The sequence below is a fragment of the Sminthopsis crassicaudata genome, chromosome 6 (genome assembly GCF_048593235.1).
Source record: "Sminthopsis crassicaudata isolate SCR6 chromosome 6, ASM4859323v1, whole genome shotgun sequence".
In the NCBI taxonomy this organism is placed as follows: Eukaryota; Metazoa; Chordata; class Mammalia; order Dasyuromorphia; family Dasyuridae; genus Sminthopsis; species Sminthopsis crassicaudata.
In genome coordinates this window covers 252,849,322-252,871,326 of record NC_133622.1, presented here as the reverse complement: position 1 = coordinate 252,871,326, position 22,005 = coordinate 252,849,322, and the positions used below count along the sequence as shown (strand labels likewise).

Genomic DNA, 22,005 nt, shown 5'->3' with positions numbered 1-22,005 from the left:
CATGCCCCATCTCCCAGCATCCCCCATCTCCGGCATCCAAATCCAATGTGTTTCAGGGGAGGCGGCTGGACATGTGGACTGTGCAAAGGAAGGAGGATGCCCTCAGAGGGGAGCAGGGCGGACCAAAGAGCGGTCAGCCTCGCAACAAGAGCAAGAACCAGCCAAGCAAAGCCCAAGCCCAGGCCCCTGGCACTGAGAAGGCAGCCCCCTGGCCCGGCAGGCGGACCAGAGGCACGGGATGGGAAGCAGCGGAAGTCCAGGGAGGAGGCTGCAGACCTGCCCTGGATGGGACAGAGGGCCTTGCTCCGGCTCGGTGGGCCTGCCTGGCACTTTTATTACCACTTCACCAGCTGTCTTTTTATTTATTTATTTTTTGAGGCTGGGGTTAAGTGACTTGCCCAGGGTCACACAGCCAGGAAGTGTTAAGTGTCTGAGACCAGATTTGAACTCGGGTCCTCCTGAATTCAGGGCTGGTGCTCTATCTACTGTGCCACTCAGCTGCCCCTAGCTGTCTTTCAATATAATCCATTTCCCTCATGGTCCGCTATAGGTTATTCTATGCACCTAAAAACCTGACTGCGAGAGGAGGTCTGCAGTTTCACTAGACCACCGTCCCGTGGGCCATCACCTCGAGGCGCCTGAGAAGGGAAGTGCCATGGCAGGACACTTTCTGGCACATTGGGAAAGGTTTGTGTGCCTAGCACAGTGCATGGTGCCCAGCGTGTGCTTAGTAAAAGCTTCTTGGATGATCCAAACAGTTCCAACTGATCAGTGATGAAGAGAGCCAGCGACACCCACAGAGGGAACTCTGGGAAATGAGCGTGGACCACAACAGAGCATTCACACTCTCTCTGTTTTGTTTGCTTGACCTTTTGTTTTCCTTCTTGGGTTTTTTTACCTTCTTTCTAGATCCTATTTCTCTTGTGCAGCAAGATAACTGAATAAGTATGTACACATATATGGGATTTAACATACACCTTAACATGTTTAACATGTACGGAACTGCCTGCCATCTAGGGGAGGGAGTGGAGGGAAGGAGGGGAAAAGTTGGAACCGAAGGTTTTGCAAGGGTCAATGCTGAAAAATTACCCACACATACGTCTTGTAAATAAAAAGCTAGTAAAAAAAAAAAAAAAAAAGTGAAAGCTTCTTGGCTACAAAGAGATCACATGTCTTCTTGTAAGGATTTGTAAGGAAGGCAGACACCATCCATCCATGGCTAATTTTTTTTTGGGGGGGGGGGTTTTGAAGCAATTGAAGTTAAGTGACTTGCCCAGGGTCATCCAGCCAGGAAGTGTTAAGTGTCTGAACTCAAGTCCTCCTGACTTCAAGGCTGGTGCTCTACCCATTGCACCACCTAGCTGCCCCCTATCCATGGCTATTCTTAAGAACTAACTCATTCCCCAAATAAATAAGGAATAAAGGGAATTAAAAGCAAGTCTCCATTCTTCATACAGTCAGTATGGCACAGATCTGCCTGGGGCACTCTTTGGGTCCCATGGTCTCTGGAATAAAATACAAACTCCTCAGCCGGCCCCTGGGACCTTGTGTGATCCGGCGCCACCTTGTCCTCTGGCTCACGTTGGGCACATTTCCGACCCTTCTTTTCCAGCCCAGGTGCCCGACTAGCCTCCCTCCCTCCCCATTTCCTGGGCCTCTCCCCCCCAAGCCTGGAAGGAGCTCCCTCCCAGCTCCGGGTCTCAGCACTCAGCTTGGGCACTAGCTCTTTTAGGATCTGCTTCTTCCTCCGATTTTTCCAGAACATTTTGCTAAGAACTGTCCTAGGTCTGGGCCACTTGGCACGACACCTGGTTATATCATGTTTGTATGTGTGTGTATCTCTACGTGAGCACATGTATGTGAGTGGGCATTTCAGACCATTCCCCCGCCAGCGCATAGTGGGAGCTTTGCCGTGGTCTCCTGAGCTCCCAGCCCAGGCTGAGGGCTGGATCCCGTCTGGTGACCGAGGGCAGGGATGGTATGAGCACAACACCTGACATGTGAAAGTGACTCAATGCAGGGATGCGGATCAGACGCAGAATTTGGGGAACACGCCAACCCCAAGGACGGCAAGGGTCCTGTATCCACGGCAGCACGGGGCGCCCTCTGTGCCCAGGCCACCCATTCTGGGTTTATGTCCGCAGGAGAGACCAAAGAGAGAAAAAGACCCCTCGTAATGCTTCCAGCAGCACCGACGGTCCTGGCAGACAAACCCCAAGGGGAAAATAGATGACGCCAATCAATTGGCTGACGGCCGAATAAATGATAACCTGGTAACAGAACTTCAGGAAGAGGGAGATGATTTCTAAGAACCGGTGCTGACTCCAGTGAGGAGAACCAGGAAGACAAGGCGCAGCAAGCCCAGCACCCGGCACATGGCGCGAAAGCTAGCCGGCGTGATGCGACAACGATGAAGGGGAGAAGGAAAAGATCAGCCTGGATTCCGCTGAATGATCAGGATCGAGGTTGGCCCGGAGCAAGAGTTGGAAAAAGGAACCTGCTTCTACTCCACGCCAACATAGAGCCTATGATGGAGAACACTGCCCGCCCTGCCAGACGGAGCTGATCCCTCAGTGCCCAGCCAGACACTCAGGCCCCCCTCCGACCCCTCCAGACCCTCAGGTCTCCCCCAACCCCTCCAGACCTTCAGGTCCCCCTCAGCCCCTCCAGACACTCAGGTCCCCCTCAGCCCCTCCAGACACTCAGGTCCCCCTCAGCCCCTCCAGACACTCAGGTCCCCCTCAGCCCCTCCAGACACTCAGGTCTCCCCCAACCCCTCCAGACCTTCAGGTCCCCCTCAGCCCCTCCAGACACTCAGGTCTGCCTCAGCCCTGCCAGCAACAGCTAATCTATCAATTAGTTCTTAACCAAAAAAGCTGCCAAGAGCAAGATCTGGGGCCTTGGATGATTCCAATGGCAGGAAGAGCTGTCCTGGGAGGAAGGAAGAGCTGTCCTGAGAGGCAGTGAGTGCCTCATCTCTGGAGAGAACTCTCTCGTCACGCTCCTCCGGGATCTTCTCAGAGCCTCGGGAGCTTGCCCGGGGAATGCCGCCTGCCAGGGCTTTCCCACAGAGCCTCGCTGGGCAGGAAGTACCCGATACAGCGTAAAACCTGGGAAAGGAGCCCCAGTTGGGTTTTGTTTGAGGAGCGTCTCAATGGGCTCTTCCCTTGGACCTGAGCCCCTCCTGCTGTGTCAGAAGGAAGGGCCTGGCCGAGGCTCTCATGGGCCCTGTCGGATGGAGCTCAGCCCCTGTCCCACACAGGAGACCCTCAGCAGGGTGAGCTCAGCCGCCTGAGTGAGCCTTGTCCTGATTCTTCCTTTTCTGGGATGCTAGTTCTGTCCTTTTTTTTCTGGCATCCAAAGCACGCCAGGACCAGACACAAAGGTGGACTTGTGTTTGCCGGGTTTTCCTTCCAGATGTTCCGTGGCTCTCCCAGACGCACATGGATCAAGCTGAGTTCTCCTGTTCGGCTTTTTGGTCAGACCTATATGCCCTCTGTGGTCTGACAGAGCTGGGAAAAACTAAGGCATCGCTGCGTTCCCGGGGCTCGGGACAGTGTCCAGCACATGGAGATGTGTGAGGAACGCGCTGACGGGCCTGCCCACGGGATTCTGGTCTCCTGCTTCTTTGGGCAGCGGGCTGTTCTGCCTGTTGGGGTACATCTGCCCCGAGTCCTGCAGTGGGAACCAGGGCCTGCACAGGAATCCTGCTGTGCCCCTAGAGCAAGGCCCTCGCACAGAGCCTGAGGCCCAGGATGGCCTGCCCTAGAGGCCGAAATCCTTAACCCCCCCTGCCCCTCTCAGATTGCCGCGGCTTTAGGAAAGCTCTTGCTGTCTGCTCCTCATGCCACAAGCGGGACGTCCAGGCAGGGCCCGGAGAGCGGCATCCGGCAAGGAAACCCTCAAACGTGGCCGTGGCCGCTTCTTCAGACCCTTCACGTGCAGGACTCGGGTGTGGGCAGTGAGAGGAAGGCCGAGCTTTATCAGCCCCTCCGTGCTGGCAGTCCCGGCCCAGAGGTTTCCGAGCTGACATCCTCCCTCCCACCTGTCCAAACAGCCCGGCGGCCCACTACCACGACGGCCCCCCGGCACACAGAGGAACAGGAAGCAGGACAATGGGTCTGTGTGGGAACGGACAGGCTCCGGCCGAGCAGGGTCGCCGGACTGATGCTCGGGAGAGAGAAGTGGCCCCAAGGGAAGGATGCACGAGGGGGATGCGGCGGGAGGAATAGTGGTGAGCTAAGGCTTGCATGGGCCCAAAGGCCTACAGAGCCCTTTACCTCTCCTCAAGAACCTCCTGAGAAGTGGGTCCTACAACCGTGGTGAACCCCAGTTCAAGATGGGAAAACTGAGGCTCTGAGAGAGCCTGCTTGCCTCAGTGTCCTCCCCTGTAAAATGAAAAAGAGAAGGAAATGGCAAACTGCTCCAAGATCTTTGACAAGAAAATCCCGTGGACAGTGTCATCGTTCCCAGGTCTGGAAGAGTCGGATGTGACCGAACAGCAAGCGGAGGGGGCGGGATTTAAATTCAGCTACCAATGGGTCATTTATTAAATCCCACCTTATTCAACACTCATTAAGCACCAAAGCTAGCGTCCCTTGTTCCCTCCCTTGGCTCATGTGCTTTTTTTTTTTTTTTTTTTTTTTTTTGCTTTTTTAAAATATATTTTTATTTGGTTTTGTTCAGTATTTTTCAATTAGAGTTTTACAAAACTAGAGTCCCAAATTTTCTCCCCCTTCTACTCATCGAGGAGGCAAGCTAGATTTTTATTTGTTTCTCTTAATGTGACTTAATTTGACCCTCACAAGCTCCCTGGGAGGCAGGCGCCTTGTTACAGCCATTTTCCAACTGAGAAAACCAAGAATGGGCAAGATGATGTGACTTGGCCAGGGACACACCGTGGGGAGGGTCTGAGATTTAAATGCTGAGGGTCTCCCGTGTAGGGCAGGGGCCACGCTCCAGCTGCCAGGGCCCATGAGAGCCTCAGGAAAACCTCAGGAAAAAATGGAGGTTTTCTGACTGGGGCCCAGAGCTCTGTCCACCTCGCACCAGCTGCCTGTGGAAGCCGCCTGTGCTCTCCCCCCTCCCAGCTCCCACCTGCCCGGATCCCAGGCTCTCCGCCCTGGGCAGCTCCCCACATCTGAGACCTCCTGAAGGAGCGTGCTTGCCCCATGCCCTTCCCAGCAGGCGCCCACTCTCTGCCTCTCTTCCAAGGAGAGGGTCCAAAGGGTCTCTTCTCCTCCCAAACCTCCAAGGGACTCGCCCGGAGAAAGGCAGAAGCTCAGCCAGGGGACACAGAGCCCGAGTCGGCCAATGGCGGACAGGCCCTGGAACCCAGGGCCCCCGCCCCCAGGCCCACATGTTTTCCACATCCAGCAGCAATAACCTGATCGCTGCCTGAAATAGTGCGAGAGCCGCTGGCTTCCCCCAACAGGAAAAGCCCTGGGTAACCCCATAACCACATGCTTCCTGGGCTGGGGTTTGGGACTCTGCTGACTTAACAGCCCGGAGAGAAGAGCTTGGAGCTCGGGCCTTGTCTTGGGATCGGAGCGGAGGCCCCAAACTGGGCACGGGAAGGGAGGAAGCTCACACCGAGACCTGGGGCTGCAGACTGACAGAAAGCCTGCGGACACAAATCATCCCGGGGCGCCCCTCCTCTAAGAGGGCCTCCAACCACGGAGGCCTGGTGGAGGCCGGCCTCTGCTAAGTCAGCCCATACAAACTGCAGGAAAGGACAATAATTCAGTGCTAAACCATGTGACCGAGGGCAGAGGGTCCTGGACAAAGAGCAGGCCTGGCGGGTGGGGGGCAAGCAGGAAGCTTGCGGGTGTTGGAAGGGCAGCAGGACGTGGCGTGTCAGACCAAAGGCCCAGAGAGTTTACGCCTGCCATTGTTTGGCCCCATCTGACCCCTTGGACTTTTCTTGACATAGACACTGGAGCGGTTGTCTATCTCCTTCTCCATTTTACAGATGAAGGAACTGAGGCAAACAGAGTTCAATGACTTGCCCAGTGTCATAAAGCTGGCAATTTGGGTGCCTACTGTGTGCCAACGGCTTCAATTCAAGCCCAAGGGTATACAAGATCCCCGACCTCCAGAACTGGAAGGCTCATGGGAGAGGCTTTGAAATAAGCACTCGGGAGATTCAGACAGACAGAAGGCTGGGGGGAAGAAGACGCTGCCAATGGAGGGGGGAGGGAGGCCCTGTCCTCAGTTGGGTCCACTCTTAAAGGAAGCCAGAGAAGTGAATTTAGAGGGCAGGAGAAGGCAAGAAAGGGGGCCAGGACGGCTGTGGGACGAGCGGGTTTGCCCCCAGGGGCCACGGGACCACCAGCTTCTGAATCAAAGCGGAACATCGGCTGTCTGGTCACTGAGGAGATCCTGGGCCGAGGACGTTAGTCTGGACACAAAGGAACGAGAGGCTGTGGAGACACCAAGTGATGGTGGCCACGAGGCGGGCACCGGGAAGACTGGCAAAACGGTGTGCTCCCCACGGAGAGAGGAGGAGGTTCCAACCCCAGCTCTGTCAGAGGGCAAGCCCCTCCAGCCCGTCCAGAAAAGGGAGAAATGAGACAAGACGGGCCTGGGGCACTGGGGAGGGGGCAAAGCTTGCAACTGTCTCCTGAGACCCAGATGCAGAGGACTGGCACCCAAAGTGGAGGCTCGATGCCCGCCCACAGAGTTTTCTCCTGTTGCAGCAACACTTCCACCAACATAGGAAGGGGCTCCGGGCTCCAGCCATTCACCGGACATCTCGTCCAACCCTCGCAGAATAAAAATCTCCAAAGAAAGGGGTCTTCCCATTGGCTCAGGGACCTCCAAGGAGAGCTTCTCTCCCTCGGGAGTGGCTCTAATTGATCAGGACGGGGGTGTACAAAAATACCTTAGAGAAAAGGGACCAACCGGAATGAAAATCCGCCCGACAGAGAGAACGGGGATTTGAATTCACAGCCAGAAGGGTGCCTTTCCCTCTGAATTTGGTACCCCGGACTTCAGGACTATCTGCCTCCCTGAAACAACCCATTGCTCTGGGGACTAGTGGAGGCTAATTCCACATGCCCAGCCCTGAAGGCCCAGGGGATACCGGCCATGTCTTCCTTAAATCTTCTCTTTGCTTCGACTGCCCCGAGATTCCCTGAACCTGCTAGCTGGAAGTGGCCCCGAAGCCCCTGACCCAGATGGTACTGGAGAATTCCCTGCACACCATCCCCCCGAGGGGCCCGACAGCCCGAGCTCCCCAGGCGTGCCCCCAACTCGTCCTGCAGCTGCAGTTGCTCTGCCCAGCATCGGGGGTCTTCACTGCCGGGCTTTGCTCAGCCCTCATCCATCCACTCTTCCTCCCTCCCTCCCTCCCTTCCTTTCCTTCCTTCCTTTTTGTTCTTTCCTCTCTCACTCCCTTCTTTCTTCCCTTCTTTCCTAACCCTCCTTTCCAATCCTTCCTTTTATTCTTTCAACTCTCCTTCCTTCCTTGCTCAATCCCTTGCTTTGATCCTTTCATCCACTGCTCCTTTCTCCTTCTCTCCTTTCCTTCCTCTCCCTTCCTTCCATCCTTTCTCCTTCTCTCCTTTCCTTCCTCTCTCCCTTCCTTTCATCCTTCCTTCTTTCCTCCCTCTCTCCTTTCCTTCTTCCTTCCTTTCTTTCCTAGGCAATTGGGCTTATGTGACTTGTCTAGGGTCACACAGCCATGTTGCCCTTCCTGACCCCTGCTCAGCCTTTGACTCTACTGGATACCTTCTTCTAATAACAGCCAACATTTATATAGCGCCTACTATATGCCTGGCCCCAGGCTGGGCACTTTACAATCACCATCACGTTTCATCCTCACAACAATTCTGGGAAGTAGACACCATTAATGCCCATTTTACAGATGAAGAAACTGGGACTCAGAAAGGGTGACAGCAGCTAGTAAGCGCCTGCAGCAGGATTCCGGGCCCACTCCTAATTTGATTCAAACTGAATCCCAAGACGCCATCCATTAAATATCGGCCAAAAAAGCAGAAAACTCTTCGGGATGGGGGGGCGTCGCCCCAAGGCCCAAGAAGCTGCAGGCCGGCTCCGAGCTGAGAAAAAGCCCATGAGCCAGAGCCTCAGAATACTCCCAGGACCAGGAAGCCAGGCACAGAGAAGGGAGCCCCATCTCCTGCCAAGGAGCCCCCACTGCAAAAGGGGTGGCCCAGCAGGGAGAGCAGGTGCACATGGGCCAAGGGCCTAACCGCCCAGTGGCTTGGGAAGGCGGACACCGGCATTAGGGGCAGCCCCCTGCCCTGCCTGGAGCCTCCATCCCAGATTCGTCCCAGCGTCCTCCTGGACGGACAGTCCCCGTAGCCCCGCCGCTGCCAAAATGAGTCGGGCCCTTGCTCACGGACACTCAGTGTTCACAGCAATTTTCTCCGTTCTTTCTCCCCAGTCCCCAGGGACATGGACACAGACCAAGTGACCGGGTCCAGGTTCCAGGCCCTCTGAGCTAGAACTTAAGTGAAGGGAGGACCCGTGTGGACCCCACATCCCCAGCCCTGCCACATGTAGGCTCTTAATAAAACGCTATTGGTGGACAGGCACGGAGCACAGATAATAATCGGGGCAGGGGAGGGAGAACCCAATTCAAATGGGGCCTCTGACACTCACTAGCCGTGAACCTTCCCGAGCTGCCTCAGTTTCCTCATCTGTAAAATGAGCTGGAGAAGGAAGTGGCCAGCCCCAGAGTCTGCCAAGAAATGGGGCCATGGAGGGGCAGATGTTACAGAAATAACTGAACAGCAAGAGTCGGGTGCAGGGCACCGGAACAGAGGCTGCCCTCCCCGAGTGTCCCTGGGTGCCAGAGGAGCGGGGTTCTGATTCTGCTTCGGCTGTCTCCTTTCCCCCCCTGCCATCATTTCCATTTCTCACCCCCTGCTCTATATATAGGTTCCAGGACCTCAACGGTCCCTTCTAGATCCTAAGCCATGAGCAGAATGACAAGAAGGCCCCAGATGAGGCGTCTAAAGTCCCCGGCTTTGCCCCTTCCCAATAAACTCAGTAAGTCTCTTCAGTCACCTGGGCCTGGTTCCCATCTGTCAAGAGGAGCCCCGAGGTCCCGGCCTCCTGCTGCACTGCCACAAATGGGGGCAAGCTCAGGAGAAGCACATCTGAGGGTCCCAGAAGATCTCTTGAGGAGGGTCTCCTGGGCAGGGACAGGGTGAAAGGGGCCCCCCGGGGGCTGACCTCGGGGAGCAGCGAAGGGACCAGGAGCCGAACTTTCTCTGGGAGCCTCGAATGCCAGGCTAAGCTCCCGGATGACAGACTCAAAGTGAGAAAAGATGCTGGCAGTCCTTTCCAGATGCATCATTTTTCTAAGGCTCAGACTGGGAGAAGGCCCCAGTCACACAAGAACATCATTCAGCCCAAATCCGGTCCCCCACATCAGGAGAGAGCTGAAAACTTGAAAAGGACCCAGGCAGGAAACTGAGGCACGAGCCAGGAGGCAGGGGGGGTGGGGAGGACCGCCTGTGGTCGCCCTGCTGCAGGCTGCAAGGGACAATCCAAGTCCCGGCTCTCCGGGGCCAATTCCAGGCCTTGCCCAGTCACAGGACAGCCAACCCCCCACTTAAGTGGTCCCAGATGTCAGGAGATGCAACGTGACAGGGATCAGGCCTGTGACAGAGGGGCCCCACACAGAAACAATCCGCAGCCCCCGGTGTCCTGGGCCGGGCCAGGATCCCACCCCCGACCCCCTGCACGGGACCCCCCCAGCCCAGGGTCCCTGCCCCGAAGCCCTAATGCCTCTGGCCCCTGAGGGCCCCCAACATCTGGCGCAGAGGCTCGGCCCCTGTGCAACTCACCTGGGAGAGCAGGCGGGGGAAGGGGCAGCGGGGCCGGGCCCCTGTACCGGCCATCACTCTGGCTGCCCCTGCATGAGCAAGGGCCCAGCGGCCCCAGGACCTTGAGCCTGAGAAGCCCTAGAGGCTCCCTCTGCTTCCACATGAGGAAAAAGGGCCCAGGGAAGGGAGAGGATGGAAAAATCAACAAGCATTTATTAGGCACCTATTATATGCAGGCAGTTAGTCCTAGACCAAAGTGGAATAATCCCTGACCTGAAGGAATTTACATTCTAATGAGGGGAGGGGGATGGTGTATAATATATATTAATATGTTTTATATGTAAATTATACTTTTATGTATATGTATTTCTATATAAACTCATTTATTTACATGTGTAGCATATGTAAAGCTTATATAAATGTATTTCTTTTATAAAACATGATTTATGTATAATTACTCAAATCATATTTGTTTATATATGTATATACTTATGTTTGTGGCATATATAAGCACCTTATATGTAAATTGTATTCTATATAAAATTCCCATTTACATACATTAGAGTTATATGTTATAGCGTATACAGAACATGTATAAATATATTTCAGGGATTGTTTTCCATAAAATTCCTATATTTGTATATTTATATATGTGTGTTTTTACATATATGTTTGCAGTATATAGAAATTGTTTTATACAAAACTCGTTTCTCCATGTTTAATGTGTGTAGCACAGGTAGAACATGGCTATTTCACAGATTGTTTCGTGTAAAATTCCCGTCTTTGTACATGTACATGTGTGTGTGTTACATACATGTGTGCAGTGTGTGGATATTATAGAGAGATTCTATTTGACACAAGCTCCTTTGTCTCGGTTTGATGTGTGTAGAACATGTGTAAATATGTTTTCTCTAGAAGTTGTTTCATACACAGGCCTCTGGATACAAAGCAGGCCTGCTGGAGTGCAGCTCCTCACCCAGAAGTGCCAGAATCGGGGCGCCAGGGGAGGCTGGGGGGGCAGGGGGGCACACTGAGGGAGCTGGGGGGAGGGACCCAGGCTGGGCAGCTTGGCCAGACCAAGAGGAAGAATCATGTGGGGAAGTGAGTTACAAGCGCCAGGACTCCCAAACCCAGTCCTGCCTTGTACTGCACACCCTGCTTTCATGACGGGGGGAGCTGATTTTGTTTGGGGGGCATCTAGGCCCGTGGTTTGCCCCAAGGCACACAGTCCCTCCACTGAGGCACAATAGCAGCTTCTAGCTCTAAATCACCTGGGATATGGAAAGGTCACCCAGCAGCATGTGACACTCGGGCCTGGGTCCCTTCCTGAGTCAAAGGTCAGCGCCCTCCCCATCCACTGTACCAAGAAAATGGAAGCCGTGGCCTTAAGGGCCAAAGCTTTGGGAGGGTGGGCACACAAGCACCCCCAGCCCCAGGCCCCGCTGGCCCCCACACAGATCCCAGGGCGGGAGGGCTCCAGCTCCCATTTCCCATCCCTGGGCCTCCGGCCTGGCTGCACCTCCGGACCGGGGCACCCTCCCTCTTCCAGACTCGCCTGGAGGCCCTTCTGCAGGAGGGCGGCTGGAGGCCCAGCTTTCCCAACCTTCCACCTCCTGGACTATTTTTCCATCTCCTTCCCCATTGGTCCCATAGCTGGTCGCGTTCTCACCTTACCAGAGGGAGCTGCAGACAGGCTGGCTCAGTCCAGATCCAGCTGTATGGCACTCCCCTCACCCCTGCCTGCCTCAGTTTCCCCATCTGTCAAACAGGAATCATAGCAGCACCTCCCAGGTTGTTATGAGGATCAAATGGAAGTAAAGCCCTCAGCCGGGCAGGCACAGGGGAAGCACTACTAATTAGCATAATTAACACTCTCTGGGGTCCCTTCCAGCCTAGCCCCAGTGGGCCTGGAGCTGCTCTTAGCATCCCCTCCCCACCTCCGTCCTTCCTGCTGCCTCCATTTTTCCAACTGTACAATGGGGCCAGCTGACAGTCCAAGTGAGAGCCCCAGAAAGCTGCTGTCGTTACTCCTGGGAGGCCCATGTTCCCAGAGTCACTTCCCCAGCGGGGAGGGGGCTCTCCGAGACCCTGGGCTCCTCCGCAGGCACGGGTCAGGGCTGGTCCCGTAGGGCAGCCCCACAGGGGCCAGTGCAGGAAGCCCGGCCCCGCCCCAGCCCAGTGGCCACCACTTGATGCCGATTATTTTTTTTGGGCCGCAGCGGCCCGTGAATCCGTGTAGGAAAGCCTGCTGAGGTTATTATTAACAGGACAGGGAATGCCCACGCCCATGAAATCCCAGCTCTTTCCAGCTGCAACATAATTCTCTTCAACCGCCAAGGAGCCTAAATTTATCCGGCAAAATTACAACAAGAAAGTCTCCCTGCTGCCGGATTAGCTCCGGCCGGGCTGGCCACGGGGAACTAGATCTGCCCAAAGGAAGGCGCTGATTTTAGCCAGTGTAGACCGGCCTGGATGGTTTTTCTCAGGGCAGAGGATGGCCAGGGACCATCAGGTCGGGCTGGAGAGCGGGACTCCTCGCCGTCCCGGGACAGCAGGGAGGGCCAGAGCACTGCTGAGGAGGGGGAGTCTCCCATGAGCCCCTGGGGACTTTCTCATCTTGCAGGATCCTCGGGGAAGGTCACTTTTCTCCATCCCAATACACAGAGGGGCAGGAATTTGGACTGAACCCAAGGGAAGGCTCACAGTACCATGTGAGAAGTTCTGAATTTGCATGCAGAGCCCTGAGTTCAAATCCTAGCTGGTGCAAATGTGGGTCTCGTTTTTAAAATGAGGTTAGTCACAGCCTTCTCTTCTCCAGCCCAAGGTCAGTGATCCTGCCCAGGAGCCACGACTCTGCCGTTTGCACTCCCCTTTTTGGTTGGCTCAATGCCTCAGCACACAGTAGGCGCAACATTAATGCTTCCTGACTTGCTATGACTTGGTCCCTTTGATCTTCCCTTCAGACTGAGGCAGGAGCTGGATTTTTGGTGTCTGACAGACCCTCTGGCACTAGCTGACTTGACCTCCCAAGTCTGAGGCTCCTTCTCCCACCCTGCCTGGAGGTAAACAAAGGCGGGGAAGGGTCCATTAAGGACCTAGAAGGAATCTTGGGGAGGGGAAGGGTCCAGGGGTAGGGGGCGTCTTATGACCCCTAGATCATTTCCTGAGTCGGCCCCTAGGCCATTTCCTGAATCGGGAGGTGAGCAAACATTATCCTGCTGGGGCTCAGATGGAACAACGGGAAAGTGGGGGCAGCAGAAGTGGGCCCCGCAGCCCCCTCCCCAACCCTGGGTCAGAGCCGCGTCCCTGTCAGCACCCGGCCGGCCTCGAGTCCATTTTCCGCTGACATCTCTCTGGGCACCGAGCGCTCCGAAGGGCGGACTTGGCCGGGCCGGCCTTCCCCCTGTGGTCCAGCCTGGCACCGGGCCCTGGACTTCCTGTCAGTCTCCGGGCCTGAGCCTGTTTTCGATCTGCGAGCGTCCGTGGTTTTGGCCCGGCGCTGCCCGCTCTCACATGGTGCCCCCCGCTTGCAACATCAGTTCCTGTCACTCCCCCTCTTCCCTGCTAACCCTAAATGCCTCCCGTGTTCCGGTCCCCTCCTCTGCCCACCCGGCTGCAGGGGATGCCCACCACCCAAGGACCTTTACCCAAGATGCCTGACACCCCCCCCCTCGGCCCCCTTCCCTGGGCGGTCGCCTACCAGGCCTCCAAGAGCCCTTCCAGCTCTAAAGCCGGGGTCTTCTGATTGTCCTTCCTTCAGTCCATAGAATTCAATTCAATAAACATTTATTAGGCACTTACTGTATGCAGTGCTAGGGAATCAAATCAAAAACCAAAATGTCTTGGCCAACAAGGAAATCCAGGTACAGAGAAAAATGCAAAGCTGCTGAGATCGGCGAGGAGAGAGGGGTCCCGAGAGCTGGGGGGGAGGAGAACATCAGGGGTGGGTGATGGGGGGGCAGCCCGGGCAAGCAAAGGGAGGCTAGAGAGCAGAATTTTGGGAACCTTGGATCAGAACCGCAAGAAAGCCCGTCTGTCAACTGGGAAAGCTATAAATGGGGAGGGTCACAGCGGCTGTGAGGTCATCTGGGTCCAGCCTTTTGTAACCCTAAGGAAAGAGCTTCCAAAGTATGTGAAAATGGATGTCAGCGCCCCCATTTTATAGATGAGGAAGTTAAGGCTCAGAACAATGAACTTCCTTGTCCAAAGTCCAGACCTTGATAAGGAAACCAGAAGGAGAAGGCAGTTTTTCCGACCCTTAAGGAGACAGACGCAGGTGGAGATGGAGAAGAACCTTCGGAGCCCACCGTGGCACCCTGTCCACAGCTGGAGAAACTGAGGCCCTGAAATGGGAAGGGACTTGTGCACGGTCACCCATCCAGGGGCACAGCCTAGGTGCGGGCTCCAGCCCCCTTGGTCCCAAGGCCAGTCCTTTCTCCCGGCAGCATTGAGGGCCAGAGGGGACCCAGGACTCAAGGTCGGGGGGCTCAGATTCAAAACCAGCCTGAGTGATCCCTTCTGACCCTAGGAAATCTGCTTCCTCTCTCGGAGCCTCAGTTTCCCCTCCATAAAGAAGATAGCAATCACTTAATAGGCCTATTGGGAAGCCCAAATAAGATAATGAATTGAGCTTTTTTGCCAACTTTTAATCATTGCACAAAGAATGGCTCAACATTTCTATGGGACTCGAACCCTTGCAAAGTGTCATTTCCCCTGCCCTAGCTCAGTTTTAGCTCCCTTTTATGTGGGGTTTCTACTTTAGATTGGAAGCTGGGGGATACATATCCCCTCCCTGGCACATAGTAAGGACTGAATAATGGATGCTTGTTACCTGCCGGCCTGGTGTACCCAGACTATGGCTATAATTATCCCCATTTTAGAGATTGCAAATTGAGGCCAGAAAGGAGGTAATAGAAGCAGGAGACAGGACAGAAACCACAAATGTGTGACAGTGGTTATCACTGCCAGCTGGTGCACAGTAGGTGCTTAGCAGGAGAAAGCACAATGTCTCTGGAATTAGAGACATGGGCTTAAACCCCAGGATCGGTGCCTACTGTCAATGTGAGGGAGGCAGCTGGGTGGTACAGTGGAGGCAGGAGGACCTGACTTCAAATGTGGCCTCAGACACTCATTAGTTATGTGACCCTAGGCAAGTCATTTCACCTTGTTTGCCTCAGATTCCCCATCTGTAAAATGAGCTGGAGAAGGAAATGGCCAATTCCTTCAGTATCCCTGTCAAGAAAATCCCAAGTGGGATCTCAACAGGACAAAGACAAGAATAGGTGCTTGGCAAACGCCTCCTGAATGACTGGCACACAGAAGGTGCTTGGCAAACACTTTCTGAATGACTGGCACACAGTAGGTGCTTGGCAAATGCTTCCTGAATGACTGGCACACAGTAGGTGCTTGGCAAATGCTTCCTGAATGACTGGCACACAGTAGGTGCTTTGGCAAATGCTTCCTGAATGACTGGCACACAGTAGGTGCTTGGCAAATGCTTCCTGAATGACCAGCAGGAATAAATCAGCTAAAATCAACATGGCAAAAAAAAATATAAGGTTAAATTTTAAAAACTCAATCTGTGTGCACAGGGGTAAGACTGGGGGGGGGGACTCTTTGCAGCCTCCTCTCTTACCCTGAGAAGCGGCAGGACGGAGGCCAGACAGCCTGTGCCCAGGAGTCTGTCCCCCTTCTTGGGGCCAGGCCGGAGCCTCAGGAAAAGCTCAGGGCGGCGGGGAGAGGAGCGACACACTAAGTGCAGGCTCAGAAGGGGTCCGAGCTCGAGGGCGGTCCCAGGGCAGGGCCGCAGGCAGCCCTCAGATGTGGTGCCCAGCCCAAGGTCACGGAGCCCAAGGAGAGAGGGGGCAGCCGGAAGCTGAGCCAGCTCTACCTGGTCCCAGGACTCCCGGCTCAGCCTCCCCAGGCCTCGGCCGAGCCCTCCGGGGGCAGGGACCAAAGTTTCCGGGCCAAGGCCAAGTGGCCCGATTGTTTCTCCAGCCGCACCCCACAGTTCCCCGGGTCTACACCAGTAAAACAAAGAGGCAGTTCTGGGGAGTTACCCGGACCTCGGGGGCCAGACTTCCCCAGGCCGCGGGGCCAGACTAGCTCGCTCTGCACGTGCAGACCCGGCCTCTCCCGGGGCAGCCTCGAACCTGGGCCGCCAGGTGAGCCGAGCCTCGGGATTGCCCGCCCCCACCCCCGCCCAGGCAGCGCGCAGTCTGCGTCTACACCGCGGGCCGCGAGAGCTTCCAGTGCAAGTCGGGCTCCCCACGCCTGGGAGGGGCAGCGGAGCCTGGGAGGGAAGGCTTGGGGGGGCCCCCCAGCCACGAGGAAAAGCAGGAGGCCGGAGCTGGGCCGGGCGCCAGCGTGGGGCTCCGTCCACCTGCGGATCCCTCCCTCCCGGCGGGCACCTGGCGGCTCTCCACAGGTGGCCAGGGGCACCGGCAGCCGGGCCGGCCCCCGCCCCTTTATTGTCGCCTCCCTACGCCGGGAGCACCTGGGCCACACCCCGCGCACCCCCCACCCCCCGCGGTGGGGCAGCTCCCCGAGCAAGGGGCGCGCAGGGCTTGGGCGCGCGGGCGGGGCGCTTCCCTCCGGCCGGAGGCAGGGAGAGGGTCCCGCGGCGGCCTCCCCGGGCCGGGACCTCCAGACAAAGGGCCCGGAAAGCCCCACTTGGGCACCGGCGGAGTCGCGGGGAGGCTGGGACGGGGCCGGCGCCGAGGGTGCGTGAGGGGGGCCCCCCTCGGATCTCCCTCCTCCGCCCCCCCCGGGCTCCGGGCCGCCGGCGCGGGGCGTCCCAGGCCCACGAGCCAACTTCGGGGCTCGGGCTCGGCCCGGCTCCTGCCCCAAACTTGGCTCCCGGCGCTGCCAGCCGCCAGCGGCTCCCTCTCCCGGCGGCCGGCGGGTCCCGGCAAAGTTCTATTGTCTCGGCGCCCGCAGCCCCCCCCTGCCCAAAGTTAACGCGAGCCTCCGGGGGCCGCGGCGCCCCCGCCCCCCGCCGGCCCCGGCGATGCCCTGCGCTCCGGCCCGGCGGCCCAGGCCCGGCCCGGCCGGCCCCCGGGAGACAAAGCGAGGGGCCCCACTCACCTCTCGCTGGAGCCAAGTGGCTGCAGAGGGCCAGCAGCGCCAGCACGGCCTCCATGGTCCGGCCCCGGCCCCGGCCCGGCCCGGCCGCCTCACTCGGGCTCCATGGCGCGGGCCGCGGGGGCCCAGGTGTCCGCGCGTCCCCCGGGCGGGCCGGCCGGCTGCGGCTCGGGCGCCCGCTCCTGCTCCGGCTCCGGCGCCCGCTCCGGCTCCGACCCGTGCGCCCGGCTGCCCGAGCCCCGGCGCGGCGCGGCTCCCCCAGCGTGCGCTCCCGGCGGCCCGCGCCCCCGGCTAACTCCCCTCGCCCCCTCCCGGCGGGCCTCCCCCGAGCCTCCGCCAACCCAGTGGGAGGACGTTCCCGAGAAGCTGGAGGAGGAGGAGGACGACGACGACGAGGTGGAGGAGGAGGAGAGGGGCGGGAGCCCCGGCGGCTCCCCGCCCCCAGCTGCAGCGCCGGCCCCGCCCCCGGGCCTGCCAGCCCCCAGCCGGCGTGCTCTCTCGCGCCCGCCAGCTGCCACCTGCCGGGCCGTCACCCGCGTCCGGCCGCGGCCCCGTGGGCTTCCCTGCTGCCCGGCCGTCCCCGCGCCTGCTGCCCACCCTTACGCCCAACGTGCCCCAAACTTCCTCCCAAATCCGGCCTTCTTCTAGACTTCCCAGTTACTGATAAGGCGCCGCCCCTCTCTGTCCTCCTGCTCCAAACTCAGAGATCTCCTTGGACTCCTCTGTCTGTCTCTGTCTCACTGTCTGTCTGTCTCTCTCTCTCTTTCTGTATCCCTCTCTGTCTGTCTGTCTGTCTCTCTCTCTCTCACAGCCAGTCTGCTGCCAATGTCTCCCGTGTACGTCCACATGCACCCCTCCCTCTCTCTTCTGGCTGGGCCATCACTGGGGCGCAGGCTCTTCCATGTGCCTTTGGCCTCCGGACCAGCCTGCCTCCAACTGCAAGCCATCCTCACTGGGCTGCCAAGGTGATCCTCAGGCTCAGCTCCAATCCCATCCCCCCAGCACCCTCATTCCCTCACCTCATGGCTCCCCAGCAGCTCCAAAATCCAGTGGCCAGGACTCCCACAGGCCAAGTCCCTGGGCCTCACCCCCACACGCACATTCCCGGCCCACCCTCTTCCTCTCGGCCTCCTCAGGCTCCAGAACCAGGCATTTCCACCGGCTCTCCCGGGGCCTGGAACTCTGTCCCATTTCCAGGCTTCCTGCAAGACAGTTCAGATCTGCCAGAGGTCTCCTCTAGTTATCAGGCCCTTCCCTCTGTTCGTTTTCCACAGTTGTATATGGAGCTTATCTGAACATCCCTGTTTGAATGTCCTCTCCTCATTAGATCATGACTTTCTCATGAGATCAAAGACTTTCTTTGTATCCCCAGAACTTAGCACAATGCCTGACACACAGTAGGAGCTTAATCACTTTTTAATTGTTTATTTGATAATAGCTTTTTAATTTTCAAAATCCAAGCAAAGATCGTTTCCCACATTCGTCCTTACAAAACCTTGTGTTCCAAGTTTTGTCCCTCCCTCCCCCCTGAGATCCAGTATACATTAAACCTGGGCAATTCTATAAGCTTCCACGTATATCACCAGAAAAAGCAGATCAAAAAGAGGAAAAAATGAGAAAGAAAAAAACAAGCGAACAACAAAAAGGTGAACAGTCTGTGTTGTGATCCACACGGAGTCCCTCTCTCCATCACCAGCCTGAATGTGGGTCACAGCCCGTCCATCAGAATTGATTATCATATAGTCTTGCTGTTGCCGTGTCCCATGATCCCCCGGTCCTGCTCTCTTCCCTCAGCACCAGTTCCCGTCAGTCTCTCCAGGCCCCTCGGAATCCTCCTGCAGGTTGTTTCAATACTATTGATACCACAATAATATTCCACAACAGGCACAGACTGTATCTTACCCAGCCATCCCCAGCTGAAGGGGCCCACTCCCTTTCCACTTCCTTGCCACTAAAACAGCCTACAAACATTTTGCTCACGTGGGGCCTTCCCCCCCCCTTTTTTGTGATCTCTCAATTAACCACTTTTGATTGCCTGAGCAGGAGCCACAGAAGTCCCAGTGCCTCAGTCAGCTAAAGCCTGCAAGCCTCCAGAGAGTCTTCCCGGCCTTCTGGCCTCCGGGTCTCTGCCTCAGTGAACTTGAACTCTGGATGGCCAGCTAGCACCCAGCCAGGGTCTCCAACCTTCGGGGAGGGGGCACCTCCACCCACAGTCTGGCTAATCAGGGACCGGTCCAGCAGGCGGTCATCCAATCTTTACCATGTGCTAAGTGCAAGGATACAGAGAGAGAGAGAAGGAGCAAAAGGAGGAGAGGAAGAAGAGGAGGAGGAGGAGAGGAGGAAGAAGAAGAGGAGGACAGGAAGAAAAAGAGGAGGAGGAGAGGAGGAAGAAGAAGAGGAGGACAGGAAGAAGAGGAGAGGAAGAAGAAGAGGAGGGGGAAGAAGGAGGAGGAGGAGGAGGAGGAGGAGGAGGAGGAAGAGGAAGAGGAGGGGGAAGAGGAGAAGGAGGAGGAGGAGGAAGAGGAGGAGGAGGAGCAGGAGTTGTCTCTGCCTTCGAGGAGCCTGAGAGGTGGGCCAGGGCAGGGGAGGGCACTGCCTCCCAGGTTTGTAACAGCCTCAGGGCTTTTTAAGGATTATTGCCAATACTTTCACAGCCACACTTGGCCAGCCCAGAGCACTGGCTCCCACTGCTCCTTTTATGGGGCTCAGCAGGGCTCAGCTCTTGCCTGGGGCCGCACTGGAAGCTTGGATTTGAACTCCAGGCCCCACTGAGGCTCCGGGCCTCCCCTGAACTTGAGTCAGGCTGTGCTAGCTGAGCCCTCCCCCTCTCGGCCCCTCCTCCCCCTTCCGGGCCTCTCCCTTCCAGTCAAACTGGCTTTCTTGTGCTCCTCACCTGGGACGCATCCCTGGAGCGCCTCGGCCCGGCTGGCACTGCCTATAATGCGCCCCCCAGGTTCCCTTGAGTGCCCGGGCGGGGTACCCGGCTGCCTCCCCCCGGAAGCGCTTCCTGATCCGCTCTGCTAACCTCGTCTGAAGAACCTTCTCCTTTCCTGCTGCATCCATTTTGCTGGCGTTCATATGCATTTATGCTCTTTGAACTCCTATCTCTCTTTGTATCTCTAGAACTGGGCGCTCTTCCTAAGTGCTGACTGATTGTGGGGATCAAAGAAATGCCCAAGAGGATGCAGGAAAATGCTTAAAGGGAACCCCGCCCCCCAAAAGAGGATGTTCTTTGAAACTCCGAATCCCCAAAGTGGAAGGAGCCCCGGAGACCTCCTAGTCCAATGAGGGACCCGAGGGAGGCACTGCGGGCGCCTCAAAAGTTTCCCTGTGCAGAAGCGGCCCTGTGGCAGAAACTGGGACCTGAGGAAGAGGGGGAATGGATTCTGCCGAGGTGGCAATAAGTCTGCCAACAAGAACTCCAATTAGAATGGCCAAGGGGCAGCTGATAGTGGCAGGGCGCTCAGGAGAGACAAGGGCGCTCAGGAGGGACAAGGACGCTCAGGAGGGACAGGAGCGCTAGGAACGCTCCTGGGGCTGACGAGATCGCCGAAGTCTTGGAGAAAGAGCCGAGAACCGGGACGCAGACTCGGGTGCTGGAGCACAGACACTCTGGCTGCTCGGTTTCTTTTCCCAGAATTTTTGCCTTGGGCTAAGTTGGCCAGAGCAGACGGTGATCTGCAGTGTGGCAAAGATGGAGAGGAGGGAGAGGACGGGCTGGAATATGAAGGCAAACAGCCTTTCAGTGTCAGGCAGTACTGAACTCACACTGACCCTTCCTTCCTTCCTTCCTTTTCTTCCTTAACTCCTTCCCTCCCTCCTTCCTTCCTCTCCGGGGTCCTCGGGGAGATGGAGAGTTTCCAGGTCATTGACCGAAGAGCAACTTTGAGGAGCCGGGGAAGGACAGCTTGGAAAGCCAGGGCTCCAGCCGGAGCTTTCTCCCGCCGGGCCCGGACACTCTCCACCTCCACAGCTCCACACGCTTTCGGGAATCCGTCATCCGGGAGCAGGAAGGGCTCCGGGCCGGGAGGGTCAGCGTTTCCCCGCGGGTCGGGCTCAGAACAGGCCCCGAACCTGACTTCTCAAGGAAAAGCCTTAGAACATTTTCAATTAGAAATCATAGATGTGTTTATTAAAAAAACAAACAAACAAACAAACAAAACCACTTTAAAGATGAGAACGTGACCTGTGGGCATTCGGTCATTGCCCGAAGCCAGGAGGGAGGGGCTGCATCCTCGGTTTTCCAGGAGAGGAAACTGAGCGGCCACTGCAGTCACCCCCCCACCCCTCCCCCAGCGCCCGCCCAGCCTGGGGCGCTATTTGAATCTGGGGCTTCCGTCTCCGAGGCCCAAAGCCCAGTCTGAAGCTTTGAAATGTAAACAGTCGGGGAGTGGGGGGGGGGGGAGATGGCTTCTTTCAGCAGGGGGGAGGGAGGAGGCTTTTTCAGGAGGGGGAGGGAGAGGAGATGGCTTCTTTCTGCAGGGGGGAGGGAGAGGAGATGGCTTCTTTCAGTCTAAACATTGGAAAATGTTATGATTTTCTTTCCTTTCTTCTCTTTTCTTGGTCTCTTAACAATGGGGCTCGAGGAGGAAACGGCCTTCTGACTGGCGCACAAGTCTTCCCTCGCCCCGCTGGGCCGTCGCAGACCAAACAAGCGGCCCAGCTGGGACTTCCCGGAACTGCCCGGGGCCGCCGGGGCCGAGTTCCGAGGCGGCTTCCAGCAGAGCGGCGGGCTCCGGGCCTGCACCCTGGCCATCGGGCGAGCAGCGGCAGCCGCGGCCTCGGGATCAGGCCCCGGGAGCTTCAGCCGGGCGATGTTGGTTCTGTGCCCCCCATCCCGGGGCCTCGTGCGGGGGACCCTTCTCTCCAGGGGAGGCCGGGGGGAGGCGCTCTCATTGTCCCGTTTCCTGAGTCTGAAACCAAGGCTAAAGGACGTTCGGTCGCTTGCGGAGGCCCATGGGGCTAGCGGGGACGGAAGCAGAATTTGAACCCGGGTGTCCTGATTCTAAGTCTGGCCCTGTATGGGCCGAGCCACCCAGCCTGACGCTGTTTCCCCGCCTAAGGAGCAGGAGGGGGAGGGGGCAGCGGGGGAGACAGGGTGCAAAGCCCGGCCCGGCCGGCGTGT

The 22,005-nt window shown here is 57.2% G+C and overlaps 1 protein-coding gene across 1 annotated transcript in view; it reads right to left on the bottom strand.

The window, feature by feature from the left end:
* The window catches only part of LRP5 (LDL receptor related protein 5), a 103,641-nt gene extending 86,584 nt beyond the window's left edge, over window positions 1-17,057 (bottom strand). Inside the window, exon 1 of the mRNA XM_074274388.1 lies at window positions 16,884-17,057. Within this exon, the coding sequence (XP_074130489.1) occupies window positions 16,884-16,938 (55 nt within the window). The 5' untranslated portion in view covers window positions 16,939-17,057. The remainder of the gene's footprint in view (window positions 1-16,883) is intronic.
* Between the last annotated feature and the right edge of the window lie 4,948 nt (window positions 17,058-22,005).